The following is an 18,414-nucleotide window of genomic DNA, read 5'->3' as shown; positions in this document are numbered from 1 at the left end:
AATCATATTCACCCAGAGTTAGCGAAAGGTTCGAAACATAGATGAAGTTAGATCACAAATGTACAAAGAGTTGAAGGTAGGGTACCTTGTGAACAACTTTTTCGTAATATATACACTGCTCCATGCGAGAAAAATGGTAGTCTCACCTAAACACAGGCACTGGATAGGACTGTGCCGGACAAAGTAGTGTAATGTTGTCCCGATCCCTAACTTCCAGGTTGCGACTTTTATCACCGGATGTCAGACGAGGTCCGATACTTGCCAAGGGTTCTGATTAATTTGTGATTGATAAGACAGACGAAAGACAGGAAGCGATTAGTAGCATATATGCTGAATATCCGAGTAGTTAATTCGCTTCGGACTCATGGGACAGTGTGCCCTGTAGTTGGGTTTTATGGCTGATTTAGTATATTGTTACCTAAATATGGGTACCGGGAATGCCTGGGCAGAGCATAACAGGGCTATCGTTTTCCTGCGTCTTGCTTCCGCCGTAAAGATCTTCGAGGTGGACGAGCGCTTCGGGGCTACCCTACCAAGTGGTTCTGAAGAAAATGAAAACAGTTAAAAATATTGATTGGTGAGATCAATGGGTTGGTTTACGGTCCAACAGGTGCTTAATGCGCAAAGCTCACTTGTGCTAGCAGAGTATAGTTTTGTTCTATTGGAAATGAGTGCAGAGATGAAATAGTTTTGTTAGTTACCTTTTCCTATTAAAGGACCACACGGCAAGGTTAGTAAAAACTCAAAACTTTTCAAAGTCACACCAAGCCACTGCTTGAAGGTTATGAATTGTTTCGCCGCCATTTTTTTAAAGAACTGCTTAAGCAAAAATTCGAAACATCAGGCACAGTTTCCACACGCGAGTTTTTTTTTAAATTTTTTTTACCAATTCGCGAGATTTAATCAATTACTTAAATTTTGAAAACACGCAACACAGGGTACCCTATCCCAACATTCAGGCAATTTGTTCACATATACTTCATGATTAGTTATCATTAGGAATGGAAATTTAAGGAAAAAATGGTTTTCAACGTTTGATATTTCCTTATATTTCCAATATCACCGGGCAAAAGTATTAGAACCAAACAATATTCTCGGACCGATACGGTGTCAGCTTTTCATAACTCACATTCATCATTTTAATAAGTTTGCGCATGAAATGATCGCTAGAAAATCTATATTGTCTCTACAAAAAGTGGATAACATAATAGAAAGCGGTTTAAGCCAGAAATTGTGAAGAGATTGTAGCATGATAAAAATATGACCAGTGAATCTACCGGCACACATCAGTAAAACGAGAGCAGTACTCTAATTAAACATACTGCCTACAACCACAAGTACATCTGGCACGACAATATGTGAGTCAGGCGGCTTTGAACTGCTTCAAAGAACTATGATTAATTTTCTAGCCTCGTACACTTGTGCTTGATGAAATGGATCACAAGTCGGTCTCAACGGACAACACGTGCTTAAACCATAGACAAGAGCTCATATACTAACATATTAAGAAAGAGATGTACACGCAAAGAAAAATGTTTATAACATTTTTAAAAAGGCTATGTTTTGGAAGAAATGCAGAGAAAGAATTCTCAACGATGTTTTCGCAAGAATTGTTAACCTACATTTGACAATAACAACTAAATATGTCTAGCGGATTTGTTTGCGTGTTTATATCTTTACTAGCCAGTTGAAGCATTTGTAGTATGAATTCTGGTTCCACATAAATAACACTTTCTACTGCATTTGAAAAAAATTAATGTGAAACCAGGCACAAAACAAACAGGATTTAATCTTGGTTATGAAGAGCTGACATCGTTATTCATGAAACAAGCAAGATGATGACGAGACAACACACGCAAGGGACGGGAACATTTTTGTACGATTTTCGACTAATTGGAGCATTCAAGCGCAACCAAAATGCGCCTATCGAGGTGGTGTTATTTACTCGTGATATGAAATGAACGAACATACATCATTCAGTTACTCGATCGTCCGGTTTGTGAAATCATGGGGGTAAGAATATTGTTTTTATTAATACTTTAATGCACTGCGAGTGATTCTTAATTAGCAAGCGGATGGAAGTGGCTACAGTTACGCGAAAGGTCGAACCGATTCGAACAATCTTTTCTGAAATCGATGTGTGTATGATGTGTGATGGATAGCATCGCTTAGTAGCTGGAAAGCGTTAGAGCTCTGTTATATATTTTAATTGATCGTTTTTGCAGTTAAACACACTTCCACGCGCTTGCGACATACGGTTTGCGATATTTTAATGTATTTGAGCTTGTACACTGATCAGTCTTACAGATAAAATAAGGAGCGAAGCTTAAATTCAATGTAGATTCGGACACTTCTTCAACGTTGCCTGATTGTTGAAGTGAGCTGGTACCGTCCTTGATGCACATTCAGGAGGACAGAACAAAATGGTAACAACATTATAGTATGATGGTATGATGCAAGTTTTCTTTGCAACATTCGTTGAGTTAAAAACGTTAAACTTATATTTACAGATAAAAGACGTTTGGGTATTCGTATTGCACCTTTTATTTAAAATGAAACGAGCCACGAAAACATATCAAGCATACATAAACGTCTGTTATCCGCGGTATGTACAATCTTTCCTGTCTTTGCTTCATTCAAATAATTAATTCGGTAGAGTGATTAGATCGCATTTTTACTATCATCAAGAAAGTTTATTTTATTTCAAAACATAAGAATGGAGGGCCCATTTTGTATGAGGGTGATAACAAACTGCCAGTTCAATCTATCGTCCCACCTCGCTCAGAACGGACGCTAAAATGCTCAGCTGCGACCTGCAAAGCAAACAAATTTACAACCCGCGTGTCGTTTCGTCTACTTTGCAAAGTGGCCGTGCACTAATTATGTAAGACGTTTTTAGAAGTTTTCAACCTCCCCGCACTAGATAAGTTTTCATAAGATTTTGGTAAACTCCCCTTGCCCCAAATAAGATCTTATCATGATATTCGTAATTGAAAAATCATATTGCCATTTTTTTAATAATAAGATAAGATACTTGTAGAATTATTACAAGAAAATTCAGGACAAAATTTACAAGATTTTTGACAATCACATGACAGATAATTTCCCGAATACCTTGCGGGTTTGAAGCAAAAGTTCGAAAAGAAGGATGTAGGCCTACAGCACGAAGGGTATCAACATTTCATAACTTGTAAGGCAGACTGTGACCCCAGCTCCCGATCAGAACCATGTACCACCAAGAGTCAATAAACTGCTGTAGCTGCTCCGAAACCATGGACAATTAAGCCGCTCCTCACGTTGGCACCAATCAACAAAATTCCATAACAAATTTCTCAATCATAGGATATTCATTGATGTTAAGAATCGTCGACAGGCTCCTAGTGGTGATCTTGCATAGCTTCTCTTGTGTCAGGTGGCAAGGTAATGAGGGATAAGCCTTTTGCTTTTGCCGTTAAATATGTTGGTGGACTTGAGCGTCTTGTTTTAACTCTACCCTAAGCTCGACCCATACTAGAAGATTTTAAACCTGCATCTAATGATTTTGTCACTTCTAGTTTTAGATCTGTATATTTTACATCATTGCTCTCACCTGAGTACTATGGCTTTAAATTTTCATAACTTTCCCTTCTTACTAATCTTTTTTTATCTTTATAGTCTTTATAGGGGAAAGTTCATATGAAGCTCGATCTGACAAAAGTTAACTCAACTGTGCCATATCACACCAAGTGCTAAATAAGTCCAAGAACATTAATCAAGTAGAATCATTTATTTCACGAAACAATATGTAGCACACCGCCCATTGCCGCAACATTACAATCAACATTCCCTCATATACATAACGGCTCTAAAGAAGTGTGCTTATATGATTTATCTCTACGCACCCCTGATATCGTAATTCCAAAAATGTCCAAATTCGGAGGAGATTCCTGCACTGCTGACACACACAGGAACTTTTTCCAAGGTGTTCTTAATGGTTAATTGGTGATGAGAATGTGTCCGACCAAACCAATCCCTTCATGCGTAAACATTTTAGGCAGATCGACAGAAAATGACATTTAATCAGAAAACGCTGGTCACATATCCAGGGCAAATTTCTACGTGTCAATTCTACAATGATAGTGTCTTGCCACAGAAAACCTTGCGCAGAAGCAGAAGTCCACCTACTATAATCAAAAACAGCACACTATCATCTTATGCTAAGCCAAAAACGCTTGCAAATCCAATATCTATCTGATAGGAACAAATATTTACTCGACAATAACGGCGCCCGATGTATACAAACCAAGCGAACGCCAAAGAGGACGGATATACAATAGCGAACAATAAAAATATGAAACAAATAAATGGCTGTAGTCTTAAAATGACAAATCCTACAAACAATGTTGTACAAGTGATTTTCACAAATTTTTGAATTAAAATATTGAAAAAATTCTTCATCGACTCCTACACTGAAAAAAAAATTGATTTTGGAAGTTTAAAGTCAATTTACAAAAAAAAACATCTTTGATTTGGATGTAACTTTGTTCCAAGATAGGTAATTATGTCCCCTACCTAACGTCAAAAATTCAAGTTGGGTACTTCCAAGAAAAAAAGTTATTTGAAAAAAACTTTTCCTTATCCAAAATGATTTTTTTTCAGTGTATTTTTATCGAAAACTAAACCAATGAATGTCATAATCATCTCAGAATCCAATTACCCAACTGAAAGTTGCCTGATACATGCAACAAGTATCAGAAACGAATTCGGTATGCATTCATAACAAACTTGAATGAAGACTGGAAGATTGGAAGACTGGAAGTTAAGAAGACTGAAAGATAGAAAGACTGAAATACTGAAAGACTGGAAGACTGGAAGGCTGGAAGACTGGTAGACTAGAAGACTGGAAGACTAGAAGACTGGAAGACTGGTAGACTGGAAGACTGGTAGACTGATTGACTGGAATACTGAAAGACATTTAATAAGAAAACGCTGGTCACGTATCCTGGGCAAATTCCTACGTGTCAATTCTACAATGATAGTGTCTTGCCACAGAAAACCTTGCGCAGAAGCAGAAGTCCACCTACTATACGCAAAAACAGCACACTCATCTTATGCTAAACCAAAAACGCTTGAAAATCCAATATCTTTCTAATAGGAACAAATATTTACTCGACAATAACGGCGCCCAATGTATACAAACCAAGCGAACGCCAAAGAGGACGGATATACAATAGCGAACAATAAAAATATAAAACAAATGGCTGTAGTCTTAAAATGACAAATCCTACAAAAAATGTTGTACAAGTGATTTTCACAAATTTTTGAATTAAAATATTGAAAAAATTCTTCATGGACTCCTACACTGAAAAAAATAGATTTTGGAAATGTAAAGTCGATTTACAAAAAAAACATCTTTGATTTGGATGTAACTTTGTTCCAAGATAGGTAATCATGTTCCCTTGTATCGATTTTGTTGGCTATTTTCAATTTCATTGCTTTCGTTTCTCTTAGTCTCAAATTTGCCGAAAATAGCCAACAAAATCGATACAGTAGAACCTTGCGGCAATTAAAACATAGTAACAATCATGTTCCCTACCTAACGTCAGAAATTCAAGTTGGGTACTTTCAAGAAAAAGTTATTTGAAAAAAACTTTTCCTTGTCCAAAATGATTTTTTTCAGTGTATTTTTATCGAAAACTAAACCAATGAAAGACATAATCATCTCAGAATCCAATTACCCAACTGCTAGTTGCCTGATAATGTAAAAAGTATCAGAAACGAATTCGGTATGCATTCATAACAAACTTGAATGAAGACTGGAAGATTGGAAGACTCGAAGACTGGAAGTTTGGAAGACTGAAAGATTGAAAGACTGAAATACTGAAATACTGGAAGACTGGAAGACTGGAAGACTAGAAAGACTGGAAGACTGGTAGACTGGAATACTGGAAGACTGAAAGACTGAAAGATTGAAAGATTGAAAGATTGAAAGATTGAAAGATTGAAAGATTGAAAGATTGAAAGATTGAAAGATTGAAAGATTGAAAGATTGAAAGATTGAAAGATTGAAAGATTGAAAGATTGAAAGATTGAAAGATTGAAAGATTGAAAGACTGAAAGACTGAAAGACAGAAAGACAGAAAGACAGAAAGATAGAAAGACAGAAAGACTGAAAGACTGGAAGACTGAAAGACTGAAAGGTTGAAAGACTGGAAGATTTGAAGCGTTTGAATCCGGTTTAATTTCGATAAAACGGACAAGGTTTTAATCTTGACATATAATGTATTTCATGTTTCTATCTACCACCGTTAGAAATTACCACTGAACAGTTATAAGTAGTTTGGATGGACTTTGACCACTTATAGGTGAAAAAATTCATTTCCACGTACCTTCCGACAGCAAATTTGCTAACATATAGCCATCGGACCGATCTGGAACATATTTCGATAAATGTTAATCGAAATAAGTAACTTCCAGCAGCGGCGTAGCCCAGGGGTTTGGGGAAGGGAGAGGGGTGTTTTGTTGGTTGTTACGATATTACTGTTTATGATAAATCTCTTTTGCTGTTTACAAACAATAAAGTTCACATTTTGAGGCTTGAGTTTGTGAAGCTCACAAAAAAGGTTATTTAAAAAAAACTAGAACTCGATGTCTGTTACTATATTTTTGATGAATTAATTCTTCATAAATACTTCAAGAAGAATTAATCACTCAAATTATTGTCACAAAATGCGCTTCTTTATGCTGGAAAACTTCTTCAAAGTTTTAAAACTCCAAAGATGGTTTCGGAGTTCAAGTATCAAGTCCCGCTTAATGACGGTAACTGGGTGGTGGATATATCGGGAACGGCTGCGATACAAGTTGTGAGCAGATTCCCCACTGGTTCGTTTGCAGCAAAAGTGGGGCAACGCGGAGATAGGAAGGACCCACCGACTCACCCAAATGTGTCTGCTTGGGTGCGTGGGAAGCATGGAGAGGTGAACTTCCATTTGACGCAGTTTATTGTCCCGGCACGAATGCTTCCGGAAGTACCTTCAACGACTTGGACACGCTTCGTCACGCCTTTGCCCGGAGTAGGTGAACGTGCAAGAGGCATCGGAACACGTGGTCTTCGAATAGCCTAGATTCGATGAAGTCCGATATCTGGTGTGACAGTGGACAATATCGTCGAAGAGATGTGCCACGACGAGCATATCTGGGACGCTGTCAACAGAATGGTTACAAGTATACTCTCCGAGCTGCAGAGGAAGTGGCGAAAGGACCATCGGCTAGAAAACCGCCGTGAAACCACGAATCGGTGTTCGGTGGAAATTCCGCCGTCGTAGGTCCAGTTCGGGTCATCAGCACGCCAGTTAACTGGACGTCAAGCTTCACTGGAATCGTCGGATCGATCTCGACACCTTACCGGGTATCCCGAGAGTAGGATAGATCCACCGCTAGGGATAAGAGCGTTGGGGCGCCCAGTGAACCGGAAGCTATGCTCCATCCGGAATCGCTGGACAGACCTCTAGCTGCCCCGTTTGAGTAGGCTAGGCCCACCACTAGATTGGGACAAAGCGGGGAGCTAATTTACTCACGGAAATGAACATCGGTATCAGGAGAAATCTACTGCCATGGAATTCACAGTAGATTGAATTCACCACCGTGGACTATCCAACTACATCGTGTCAACAATGGGAGCTTATTGGATCACGAAACAGACATCGGCACCGAAAGAAATTCCGCTACCAGGGATCTCTCTGTCGGCGTAAGGTAGTTCCCTACCGGAGGTGGTCTCGATAAAACTGGTAGCTAAATGGCTCAAGGAAGCGGGTATCGGTGTCGGGAAAAATCCTTCCGTCGGGGAAATCTTAGACGAAGTAAGGTGAGTTCACCGTCGGGGACTATCCAAGTAGATCATGATCTCGATAAAACTAGTAGCTAAATGATAGAAGGAAGCGGATATCGGTGTCGAGAAAAATCTTTTCGTTGGGGAGCTCTTAGACGAAGTAAGGTGAGTTCACCGTCGGGGACTATCCGAGTAGATCATGATAAGGCTGGGAGCAGAATGACTCAAGGGAACAGGAGCTAAATGGTCCATGGAATCAGCATCTAAACGGCTAGTTGGCGACGAAAAGATTGAGACAAAAATTGTTTTCAAAGGATTCTTCACATTATGAGCCTGCGTAGTCCTAGTTTTTCATTCTAAGTTTATAACTGATTCACTTACATTGTTTTCGTTTCGCTTAGTATTAAATATGCCGAGAATAGTCAACAAAATCGATACAGTAGAATCTTATGGCAATTAAAAAATAGTAACAAACATGGAACAAGTATAAAATCTGTTTTGTTTTATTCTCGGAAAGTTTGAAACCGATCGATTGTATGGGTGATTTATTGCGAATCTTTTCTTGGGATGCAATTTGATTCCATACATCCTTAAAATATACGCAAAAAACGGAAAAACGTGCAGCGTTGTTCCTTTGCTAAAAAAATCACGACAGCTATGTGGACTCTCTCAAAGAGTGGATACCACAATACGATAACAATTTCGAAGTATCTGTGTAAATACATCTAGCTACATCGATTAGTATGTTGAACAGAAACATCGTTCGGCCCTAATAATAATTTACTAATTACGAGAAGAGCTAAAAATCAGAAAGTCTACGTAGACTTTGGTGGAAACCTCTCCCCCACCCCCTTCCTAGACAAACGTAGACTTTTACTACCGGCCTATATAATTTTCGTAAACTATTATAAGTCTCAACATAGTTTCACGCCTCTGTTCGGCATTGCGTATAATGGCCATCGCAGATACGGTGTTGCATTGTGACACTACCATTATTTTCTTCGAGAACAGCAACAATGATCCTTTAGAACATAAACCGAGCAGTAAATGCAATACGACACTGCATATAACAGGTGTAACCCGACACTGAATAATATCTACCCCGGTGTTATGCAGGTCAGCTGAAACGATTACGCCCTCAATTTGTGCCCAACTGCAGGCAAATGGATCAGATATCTCATTACTACCGTTCTTCTGTTTTGAAATTTTTACAAAAAGGACTGATTGATGTGTACGAGAGCTCAAATAACATTAAATTGTGTAACTTTGCATACAGAGTGCGACCTTGAGACCATCACCATGGTGAATAGTGAGTAAAGATATCAATGGTAAAATTATAGGTAAGCGAAAGTGCATCGGTGTACGTATGATCTCAACAGCCACCAAGCTGTGTGCAAGTTACTAACCGCAACCGGGAAACATTTCATTGCGGGAAGTTAATTCACTTCCAAATTACCTGTAATAACGAGACGTCCTTTGGTAGCCGAAAGCCGAGTTTCTCCGGTAAGCCGGTGTTTGGTTCGGCACTGGTAGCTTTTATAGCCATCCTCGGGTCCAACTTCACGGATGTGCAGCTCTCCCGATGGTAGGACCATGTACTTGCCATCTGTATGGGGGTGCGGTATTTTTTCGGATCGATTTTTATGAGGAAAGGGAAAGTAGAAAAAATATTAGTATACATGTTTGGAAATTTTAAACTACCTTATAACTATCCTATACTATGCCTAATTTATTAACCTGCTGATGCCGCCGATCCGAAGATGCACGAATTTATGCATATAATTTCCAAGATATTAAAAGATATGTGACTTGCAGCTCAATTTCGTCTGGCGATGGTTGGGAATAATTGTTTCCCATAGTTCAGCCTCAACGATGAAGGCTGCATTCCACCCGCGTAAAGTCAACCGCATGCGCTGGCAGCGACACAAAGCTTTCAATTCATAAAATATTCGTCTCTGGGTCTGCTCTGCTTAATCGGACTGTGACATCAACACGTTGAATAAATTAAACTGCGTTTCTGCTCGGTCCTATTCATTATTACACGCGAGAAGCTCCGATTACGATATCCCAGCATGGTGTGCGGGTAATAGGGTGGTACAACTTAACAAGCACTAACTTCGGGTTCTACATGACCGATGCCAGTTCAACAAATTAGGATGATCTATGTATGGAAAATACAGACGAACTTAACTCTAAATTCGGTTTCGAGCGTTTCAAAAATTTTAATGTTTTTGAACCTGTCTATAGTTAGGTGACTTCTTGGATGAAGTAGCCCCAGACTGGTGTCTGGAATAGCAATAAGGTTTCAAGAAATAGCTTGATTTGCCGGACCGTTGATATTGGTAAAATTTGAATTCGTGAAATCCAAACATGTCGGCAATTATCATTACAATTTGGCGCTAATTCTACGATGACGGATAGATAAATGACAGCCAATTATTATCTATTTGGGATCCTTCTTGTTAGTGTTTGTGTGAAGGTATGCGGGAACCTGCTATAGTGTGAATTCAAACATTGTTCCACGATGACAGTTTTGAGGGGGCTGTCTGTCCATTGGTTAACGTAATCGGAGTTCCTCTTGTATGTAAATTAGACCGGCATAAATGGTCACATAAGCATTCGTACATTCTTTACCATTACCTCGTGGGTCGTTGCTCTTCGGTTGGATGAGTTTATACAATAAAAATCATAATCACACACATACGGGTGGATGAGCATTCTTCCGAGGCGGAACCCAGGAAGTGAGAATGCGTCGTGGCGTCCAAACCGTTTGTTTGGTTTTTCTGCCATCGTTAGCTACAGGTCTTCTTCGAATTAATTATTCATTCGAGAAAATAAACTGCTCGTACCATGAAGACGACTAGGTGCTTTCCAGACTGCTCAACTAATAACATGCTTCGTATCGTGTGATCGATCTCGGGTTTACACCTTGAGAAAATGTATCGGATCTGAATAATGAAAACGTTCTCCCCTTCTATTTATTGTAGTCTTTAGTCTCTGAGAAACTCTCCGCAAGAAGAGGTATTACCTTTTTATTTGATGAGTTTTTTTATTCAAAATTGCTGATAATACTGGATATAGGTCATTTGGACGAAAAGTTTTTGATCGAAAATGTTATTAAACCACAATGACCCTTTCTAAGAAAAAATACTTTAATCTATGCGAATTATGTCATGTAAGATCCAGGAGCGGATCCAGAAAAAAATTCAGAGGGGGTCCGAAATTTCAATTTTCAAATGTTCATTGTACAATACGTAATTTGTAATACCCTCATTTAATTAAAATCAGTTTTGGCGGTCGAATCTGGTTTGGAATGATTTTGAATTTAAAACGAATTTAAAATAGAAACTATTTTAAAATTTCTCAAGAAGTTAAAAAATTTGGGGGGGAGGGGTTCCGACCCCCAAGATCGTACCCCTGGATCCGCCACTGGTAAGATCGTTTGCTATAACCATAAATCCTAACTATCATATCAAGTAAATCGACAATTTACAGTAAAATACATTATTTTTTAATAAACTAACTCCCTACGTCTTTAAATATGTTTGATAGATCGCATTGTATATTGGAATTAGTATTCTAGTTTTACAATGCTCGTAAAGATTAGAGAAAAGAGTTAAAAAGAAAGTTAAGGAATCCCACGAAGATCCGTCCGAAAATCTTTAAAATCTCGACCGATCATCTTAGATTCCGATGAAACTTTACACGTTTCTCCGGCATGGATGATTAAGCAGTTTCCACAGTCAATAAGATTATTTTGACTCAAGAGCAATTCTTTAAAAGAGCGTGAAAGTTTCTACAGGTAGCATTTTCGAAAAAAAAAAATGTGCGATTACCGTATGTCATACAACAAGTCTATCTGAGAACGAATTACAGGGACTGAATACTTCTGCACGAAAAAAATGCGCTGGAAAAAATATTGTGTCATTTTTCACAAAAACAAAACTTTATTAAAATTAAAATTGCAATTTACGCATTTTTTATATTTTGTCAACAAAAACCTAAAAAGAAAACAAACATTTTGAAATTGATTTCATGATGGAGAACTTATCCCTTTTACCGTCTTTCTAACGATAATTTTAAATGTATTTTAAAATTTCAAATTTTATGGGCCTTTTGAAAAATCTATTGCTGTTGATGGAAAAACTCGAATAACTTATGAAAAGGTCGTAGTAAAATAAAATCATTGTGTTGTTTAAAACAATATTTAAATACCTCGAGAGCTACTACATTTCAGAAAAATTTTGTTTAAAGCATTTTGATTTGAAACGGCGTTTATAAACGAATTAGAATTAGAATTAATTAGAATTATATTCTATAGGAAAATTGTAGTTTTGACTGCAAATAGTATGTTGTTAGGAAAACTTTTTCATTAAAAGTTTCTCATTATCAAAATACATTGAAAAAGTTTCATTTACGTCTTTAAAATGATAAATATTAGATTTTTGACATTTTATGGTGTGAAAACGGGAATAACTTTTAAAAAGGGGAAAATTACAGAAATCAATTGTTTTTGTTGAAGCAAAATTCCAAATATCTCGACAAATATAGCATTTTGAATTTTTTTTGCGAAATGCGTTTTGATTTGAAATGATACTTGGAATCATATTCTGTAATAAAATTACAGTTTTGTATGTAAATTTGTATGGAATTGAAAAACATACATAAAATAATCGTTAGAAAAACTTTTTTACCGACCAGTTCTCCATCATGCAATCACATTCAAAAAAAAATTTCTCTTTAGATTTTTGTTGACACAATATAAACAAAATTTAAAAAATGGATTTATTGTTATTTAAATTTTTAACATACATTTTTGTTCTTGTGAAAAATGACATTTTTTTCGGTGTATATTAGTTTTGTGCAGAAGTATTAATTCCCTGTAACTCGTTCTCAGAAAGTTTTACTGTTAAAACTGTGGTTACCGAACAAAAAGCGAATTCTATACATTTCTTTTATAAGAAATGTAAAAATGAAAATAGTGGACGTTGAAACGTCTACGCGCTTTTGAAAAATTGCTCATGTATCAAAATATTGCAATTGCTAGAGAAAATCATGCAGATTCATAAGCCGAACACAGCTGCAAAGTTTCGTTCGAATCGGCGATGGCCATATTTAGTGGTCGGCCGGTTTTTCATGAAATTCCTCAGTTGTTGGAAATCGCATGTTTATTATGATTAACCTTTAGTAAACCTTTAATAAAGAGGCATAATTTCACGATTAAATTCTTTTGGCTGAAACAAATTTAAAATATCTCGTAACCTAGACCATTTTGGAAGATGTTTCTTATGAGCCATTTTATTTGAAATGATGCCTAGAACCATATTCTATTAGAGAATGTGGCCTGCAAGTTGATCTTAGAAAAAATTTCTCATCAATACTTTTCTATGAAGCGATTTCATATAGGGGAAGCCGGGGCTAGTTGGCGGTTGGGGTAAGTTGGCGGAATCCCTTTTTCTCTGTTTCTATTACACATATAGCGCTGTCTCTTCATGTGTACCTCAAGTTATATGAAACCCGTTATCCAATGTGTTTTTGTTGCAAAACGATTTGTTTGGTGGAAGTTGTGGGTGATATTGTGTTTTCGAGCATACCAAGTAAATTTTCTGAATTTTAATTACTTTGCGTTATTTAGGGTGATTTTCAATCTATTTCCCGAATGATTATATTTTTCGATAGAGCGTGAAAAGAGCTTTCAGTATCCGTATAGATATTACATATATCCAGAACCAAAAGTTATTTTTTAAATAGTTTTTAATAAAATATGTGGTTGGGGTAAGTTGGCGGTGCTACACGCGGGGCAAGCTGTGTGCAAAAAAAGTCATCAAAAAATTTTATTTCTGGAATTCACTCCAAAGTAAGAAAATCTTTTTCTTGTGTATCTCGCCAATGTAGGAGACCTTTATTCCGGCCAATTGCATGAAGATTTTCGAAAATTTGCTTTTGTATGGGGAATACTAGTATAAGTCAAAATGCCGGGGTATTGAAACTGAAATATAATAGGAAATGTCGGTTAATATGCAGTTTTCTCGAATAGGCATGCAGCACGTTTCAAAAGGACCCTTGAAGTAATTGAATCTCCATTTGATTGCTAGGTTTTTAGCGTATCCCCACGTACCGCCAACTTACCCCGGGACCGGGGTAAGTTGGCGGGTTTTCCGCGTCACATATTTTTGTCTCTAAAATGGAGACAATGCAACAAACACTTTTAAAAAAATCAGAGATGTTGCCAAAAGTCTGCTCTTTCATGCCGCGTGTTTTATTTTGCAAGATCTACTTACATCAAAGCGACAAAAATTGCAAACTGAAAACACCGCCAACTAGTCCCGGTCTCCCCTAAAACAGCCAGAAAAATGGTTTATTCGCACAGATTTTTCTGTGGGTGATTCCGAGCGAAGTTATCAAGGCACGTGTAATCGACCTTTACGAATTTGATCCAATTTTGGAGAAATTGTTCATCTAGGACCAATATTTCAAAATCCAAATTTTTGTGAGAATTGAGCCACCCCTAGGGCCACCCCTTCCCCTTTTGACAAATTGGTAAAACCTTCGATTCATTTTTTTTATTTGTCGTGCGATTTCCATGAATAGCGGTTTTATCGCTACAGTGTTTTATCTTGTACTGCGATATGAATTTTTAAGAATGTTAAGTGAATTACAGTCCTCGAGTTTAGGAAAAACTTACTAATTTCAATTATTTAAAGTACTGGATGGATCGTATTGGTATTTATTAAAGAAACTCCTAAACCTTCAATGTGAGAGCTCGATTATCTAAATCAGTCAACTTGACGAGATGTACTCAAAAACTTAACTCCCCCATTAAGTAAAATGATCTACGTTTTCTGTGCTCAGAATCTTTAAGTAAATCAATGTTATATAACAGTAGAACCAAAAGTTCAGTTGTAAGCTAGTAAAGTTTGCAGAACTTTTCGGGAGATCGTAGAGCTTGCTTTAAATACGTAAATAACCCTTAAAAATATGTGAAATATGTGTGCTTTGCATTTTGAAAGATTGTGCGTCACGTTCCGGAATAACATTCCGTTCAATACAAATTCCTAGGAAACCACTTTCCATAATATACCATTGCTTGGAAAACTGTTCCTAGGAATACCATTAGCCATAAAATCAATGAAACCGCCTCCGCATACAAAAGAAATTATTGAAAAATTCTCCTATCTGAAAACTCCAAGGCCCATTTAAGAATCTTCAAATACATGGGATTAGTAAAACTTTAACACAATGCGTTTCGGCCAGGGCAGCTATGCTTAATTAATTTCTATTTAGGACCTGAAATTTTTTAAAGCTGAAATATAATTTCGTCATGAAATATGATCGACGATTGAGAAAAATATTATTTGAAAACAACGCTAATTCAAAATGTACGAAAATGCTTATTTGACCATAAAGATATGTAGTATATACATTTGGAGACAGCAATCGACAAAAAAGGTACCTTTGAAATACAACAGCAAGTCAGCTTCCAAATGTAGATACTTACGAAATACCAAGCAGTAATTGAAATATGCTGTTTAAATATTATTATAAGTGAATCTCCATTCATGGATTACCATGCCAAGTGTATATAAATCCTATAATAAATATATTGAAGAAAAGTGGAAATTTTTCGCAATTTTTCAAAAAACAGCGTATTTCCATACTACTCTTCCAGACTCGTTCAATATTGCTGCATCCGAAAACATCTCACAACTTCGACAAAAGCGACCAAACTTCTATCCAAATGCATTCCTGGTAACCTAGAAACTGTTATCACAATATAAAGAGAACTACAATCTACAAAGCTTACATGTACACCAACAGGTTTGTTTATAAACAAACAATCACCGAGTAGGTGTTATACGGTCCCTGATGGAGACGGAGGAGGGACAGCGGTACCGACAGCATGCTCTGGTTTCGGTGCTCTCTGTGATGAAGTTTTTCTTTGTATTAATTCGGAACCGCTAAAATCCACTCAATGAACCAACCACGATTACGAAAGGGGGCCGATAAACTTTACACAAAAAGTAAAACTGCATAGTTATACGATAGCCTGTATACAGCTATAGAGAGCAGAACGTGGTCGTTGATTCGTAGCACGTGGGTAGACGAGGTTGACATCGACCCGACATGCTGTCTCGTTCAATGGACCGAACGCTCAGCTGAGCAGTGCGGGGAGAGATCAACACGGGATGACGAAAGCGGGTATTATTATTTTGCGTACTACTGTGGGATGTGTGAAAAGTAGAACTCGCTTCGATAGTATACGTGCAATGGTGAGGACTTGTGTAGAATAATACTACTTGTTGCTTCCTACTCGGAATCAGTTGGATTTCACAAATAGTCCTGCGCTGAAAGTATGTTTATACGAAGTGTATCATCCACGTTGGTTTGTTGATGCGGATGAACGGTCAGTAGTGGGTTCATTGCACGAATTTATTTTCCGTGATGTATCTATATTCATATCATCATCATCATTATACTATATTACCAATAATAATATTACCGGAAGTATTTATAATATTGTTTTTTCTCTGAATTGGAACGGGCAACAAACACTCAAACTCATTTTCAATTCAAGGTTTCGAATTTCCACAATGCTTTATTTAAATTATTGTTTTCACTTGATTTTTGTTATTGTGATCTTAATCTAGTTTCAATCTTGCGGTAATTTTTTCGGGTTAGAAAAATCTCTAAGCCTATATGCGGGATTGGGAATCGAACCCAGGTGAATTGCGTATAAGGCAATAGATTTACCAACTACACTACGTCCGCCTCTACTTGATGTTCTCTTCATGATAGATCCGTTAGGAACCTGAATAATTGAATTTTGAATCAATAAAGATAACATTCTAGCAATGTTGATCACACTAAAAAGAATTCAATATTAAACATTGAGAAAAATTTAAATCGCAATTTTGTCGAAAGGGTAAAGTGTTTCATGTCATTGCTAATACTATTATTCAAAACAGGAGCCTCTCTCAAACCATGTCCAGGAAAAAATACTTATCTATCACAAGAGCGAAAGAATATGTTTCAGATCCCGTAGGTATTCCGAATGAATCGAAACTAAAATTGGACCAAGAAAGTTTAGAAAACCTGTTACAGAATTATAAGTTGGAATATTTCTTTTAGGAAAAATATCCAACGATTTCCAAATTGTCCTACATCTTCTACACCATTCTACAGTGCCATCTGAGACCTGTACGATGCCTCGAGTTCCTGTAAGGTTTCGTAAAACTTCGTGAAAGATCGCAAATTTTAAGATTACATTACGCACTGAAAATCTTTCTGAAGCTTCAAACTTGAGGTTCCATAGTCTTAACTAATGTCTGTATTAGGGTGTCCCAAAATGACATCATGGTAAAAAAGTCATTGGGCTCACTTCATAAATGAAAGGTTAGGGTATTAGGAGCACTTTCTTCTTCGAAGTGAATTTGCTAAAACGCTTCCTACTGGTGGCGAATTTTGATTTTTTGAAAAATTGGCCGATTTTTTATAAAATTTCAAATTTATGCCTGTTGAAGTGGTCCTGCACTGTCATAGATTTTTTTCAGCATTTTTTATTTTTCTGGAGTTCCAAATGGAGAGTTTGGTTAGTTACTTTGTACAAATTTTGAATTCTAAGAGCGGCAGAGCCATTAAAACTTAGTAAAAAGTGAAATTTTCGGTGTTTTTCAGTATTTTTTATTCAAAACTGGGTATCTACAAAATTTTAAAAGTATAGGAAACACTTATTTGAGCCGAATAAAGGGGCGTAATTTTGCTGAAGAATGTGTATAGCTACGGCCAATGGGGTATGAGTTATTTAAGTTTTAGTTAGATAATCTTTGACATTTTTAGCAATTCATCAAAAATAATGCTGTTCCAAAAAGTAAATCAGTTCAAATGTGCTTTGACAACACATTGTTTTTCGGAAAATAGAAGGAAAATGATAAAAAATGACGTTTTCTTTACGTCTATTGTATGTTTGGACGAGGTTTAATGAGCATCTTATGATTTTTTTGTAACTTAAATTATAAAAATAATGATAACTTTGCTAATGATGCCAAGTCTCTAAATATTTTTTGAAAAGTTTATTCTCCATAATTACTTCTAGGAAGAATCTTCAACAAAATAATTGTGTCAGAAAATGCGCTGTATTCTGTTGTAAAACTTTTTCGAGGATATTTGCCCCAAATTTGACTATTTTGAAATTATGTGATCTAAACAGTAAATATCAGTTTTTCAACACTCACCTCATACTTCTGCATTTTTCTCTCCCTTAAGGTTCCTAACATGGAAATATGAACTTATATATAAAATGTGAATACGCCAATCAATTCAGCCTTCAAATATGCGACATAACTTGCCATTAACTCGACATATTTGGTTTGATTTTAGTGATTTTCAAAACTGCTAGGGTGCTATTAGTACAAAATAATTTTTAAAAAAATCGTCAGATGCTCATAAAAACCGATTCTGATGTACTAGAGACAAGCGAAAAACGTCATTTTTCATCATTTTCATTCTATTTTCTGAAAAATAATATGCGGACTAAACACACTTAAGTTTTTTTTGTTATTTTTGATGAATATCATAAAATGTCAAAAGGTTATTTAACAAAAACTTAA

The 18,414-nt window shown here is 36.6% G+C and overlaps 1 protein-coding gene across 50 annotated transcripts in view; it reads right to left on the bottom strand.

Annotated features, from left to right (window-relative positions):
* Nucleotides 1-18,414, bottom strand: part of LOC131689525 (cell adhesion molecule Dscam2) — a 172,782-nt gene that overhangs the window by 127,048 nt on the left and 27,320 nt on the right. For 28 of the 50 annotated variants that reach the window (XM_058974710.1, XM_058974672.1, XM_058974716.1 and 25 more), the window contains exon 5: nucleotides 9,264-9,413. In XM_058974710.1, the coding sequence (XP_058830693.1) occupies nucleotides 9,264-9,413 (150 nt within the window). Of the gene's footprint in view, nucleotides 1-146; nucleotides 271-418; nucleotides 543-9,263; nucleotides 9,414-18,414 lie in introns of all 50 variants that reach the window. The other 22 variants (XR_009305406.1, XM_058974668.1, XM_058974704.1 and 19 more) reach the window with 2 other exon arrangements.

Source organism: Topomyia yanbarensis, chromosome 3 (genome assembly GCF_030247195.1).
Source record: "Topomyia yanbarensis strain Yona2022 chromosome 3, ASM3024719v1, whole genome shotgun sequence".
Classification (NCBI taxonomy): Eukaryota; Metazoa; Arthropoda; class Insecta; order Diptera; family Culicidae; genus Topomyia; species Topomyia yanbarensis.
Note: the sequence above shows the minus strand (reverse complement) of the source record. Positions and strands in the feature narration are given on the sequence as shown.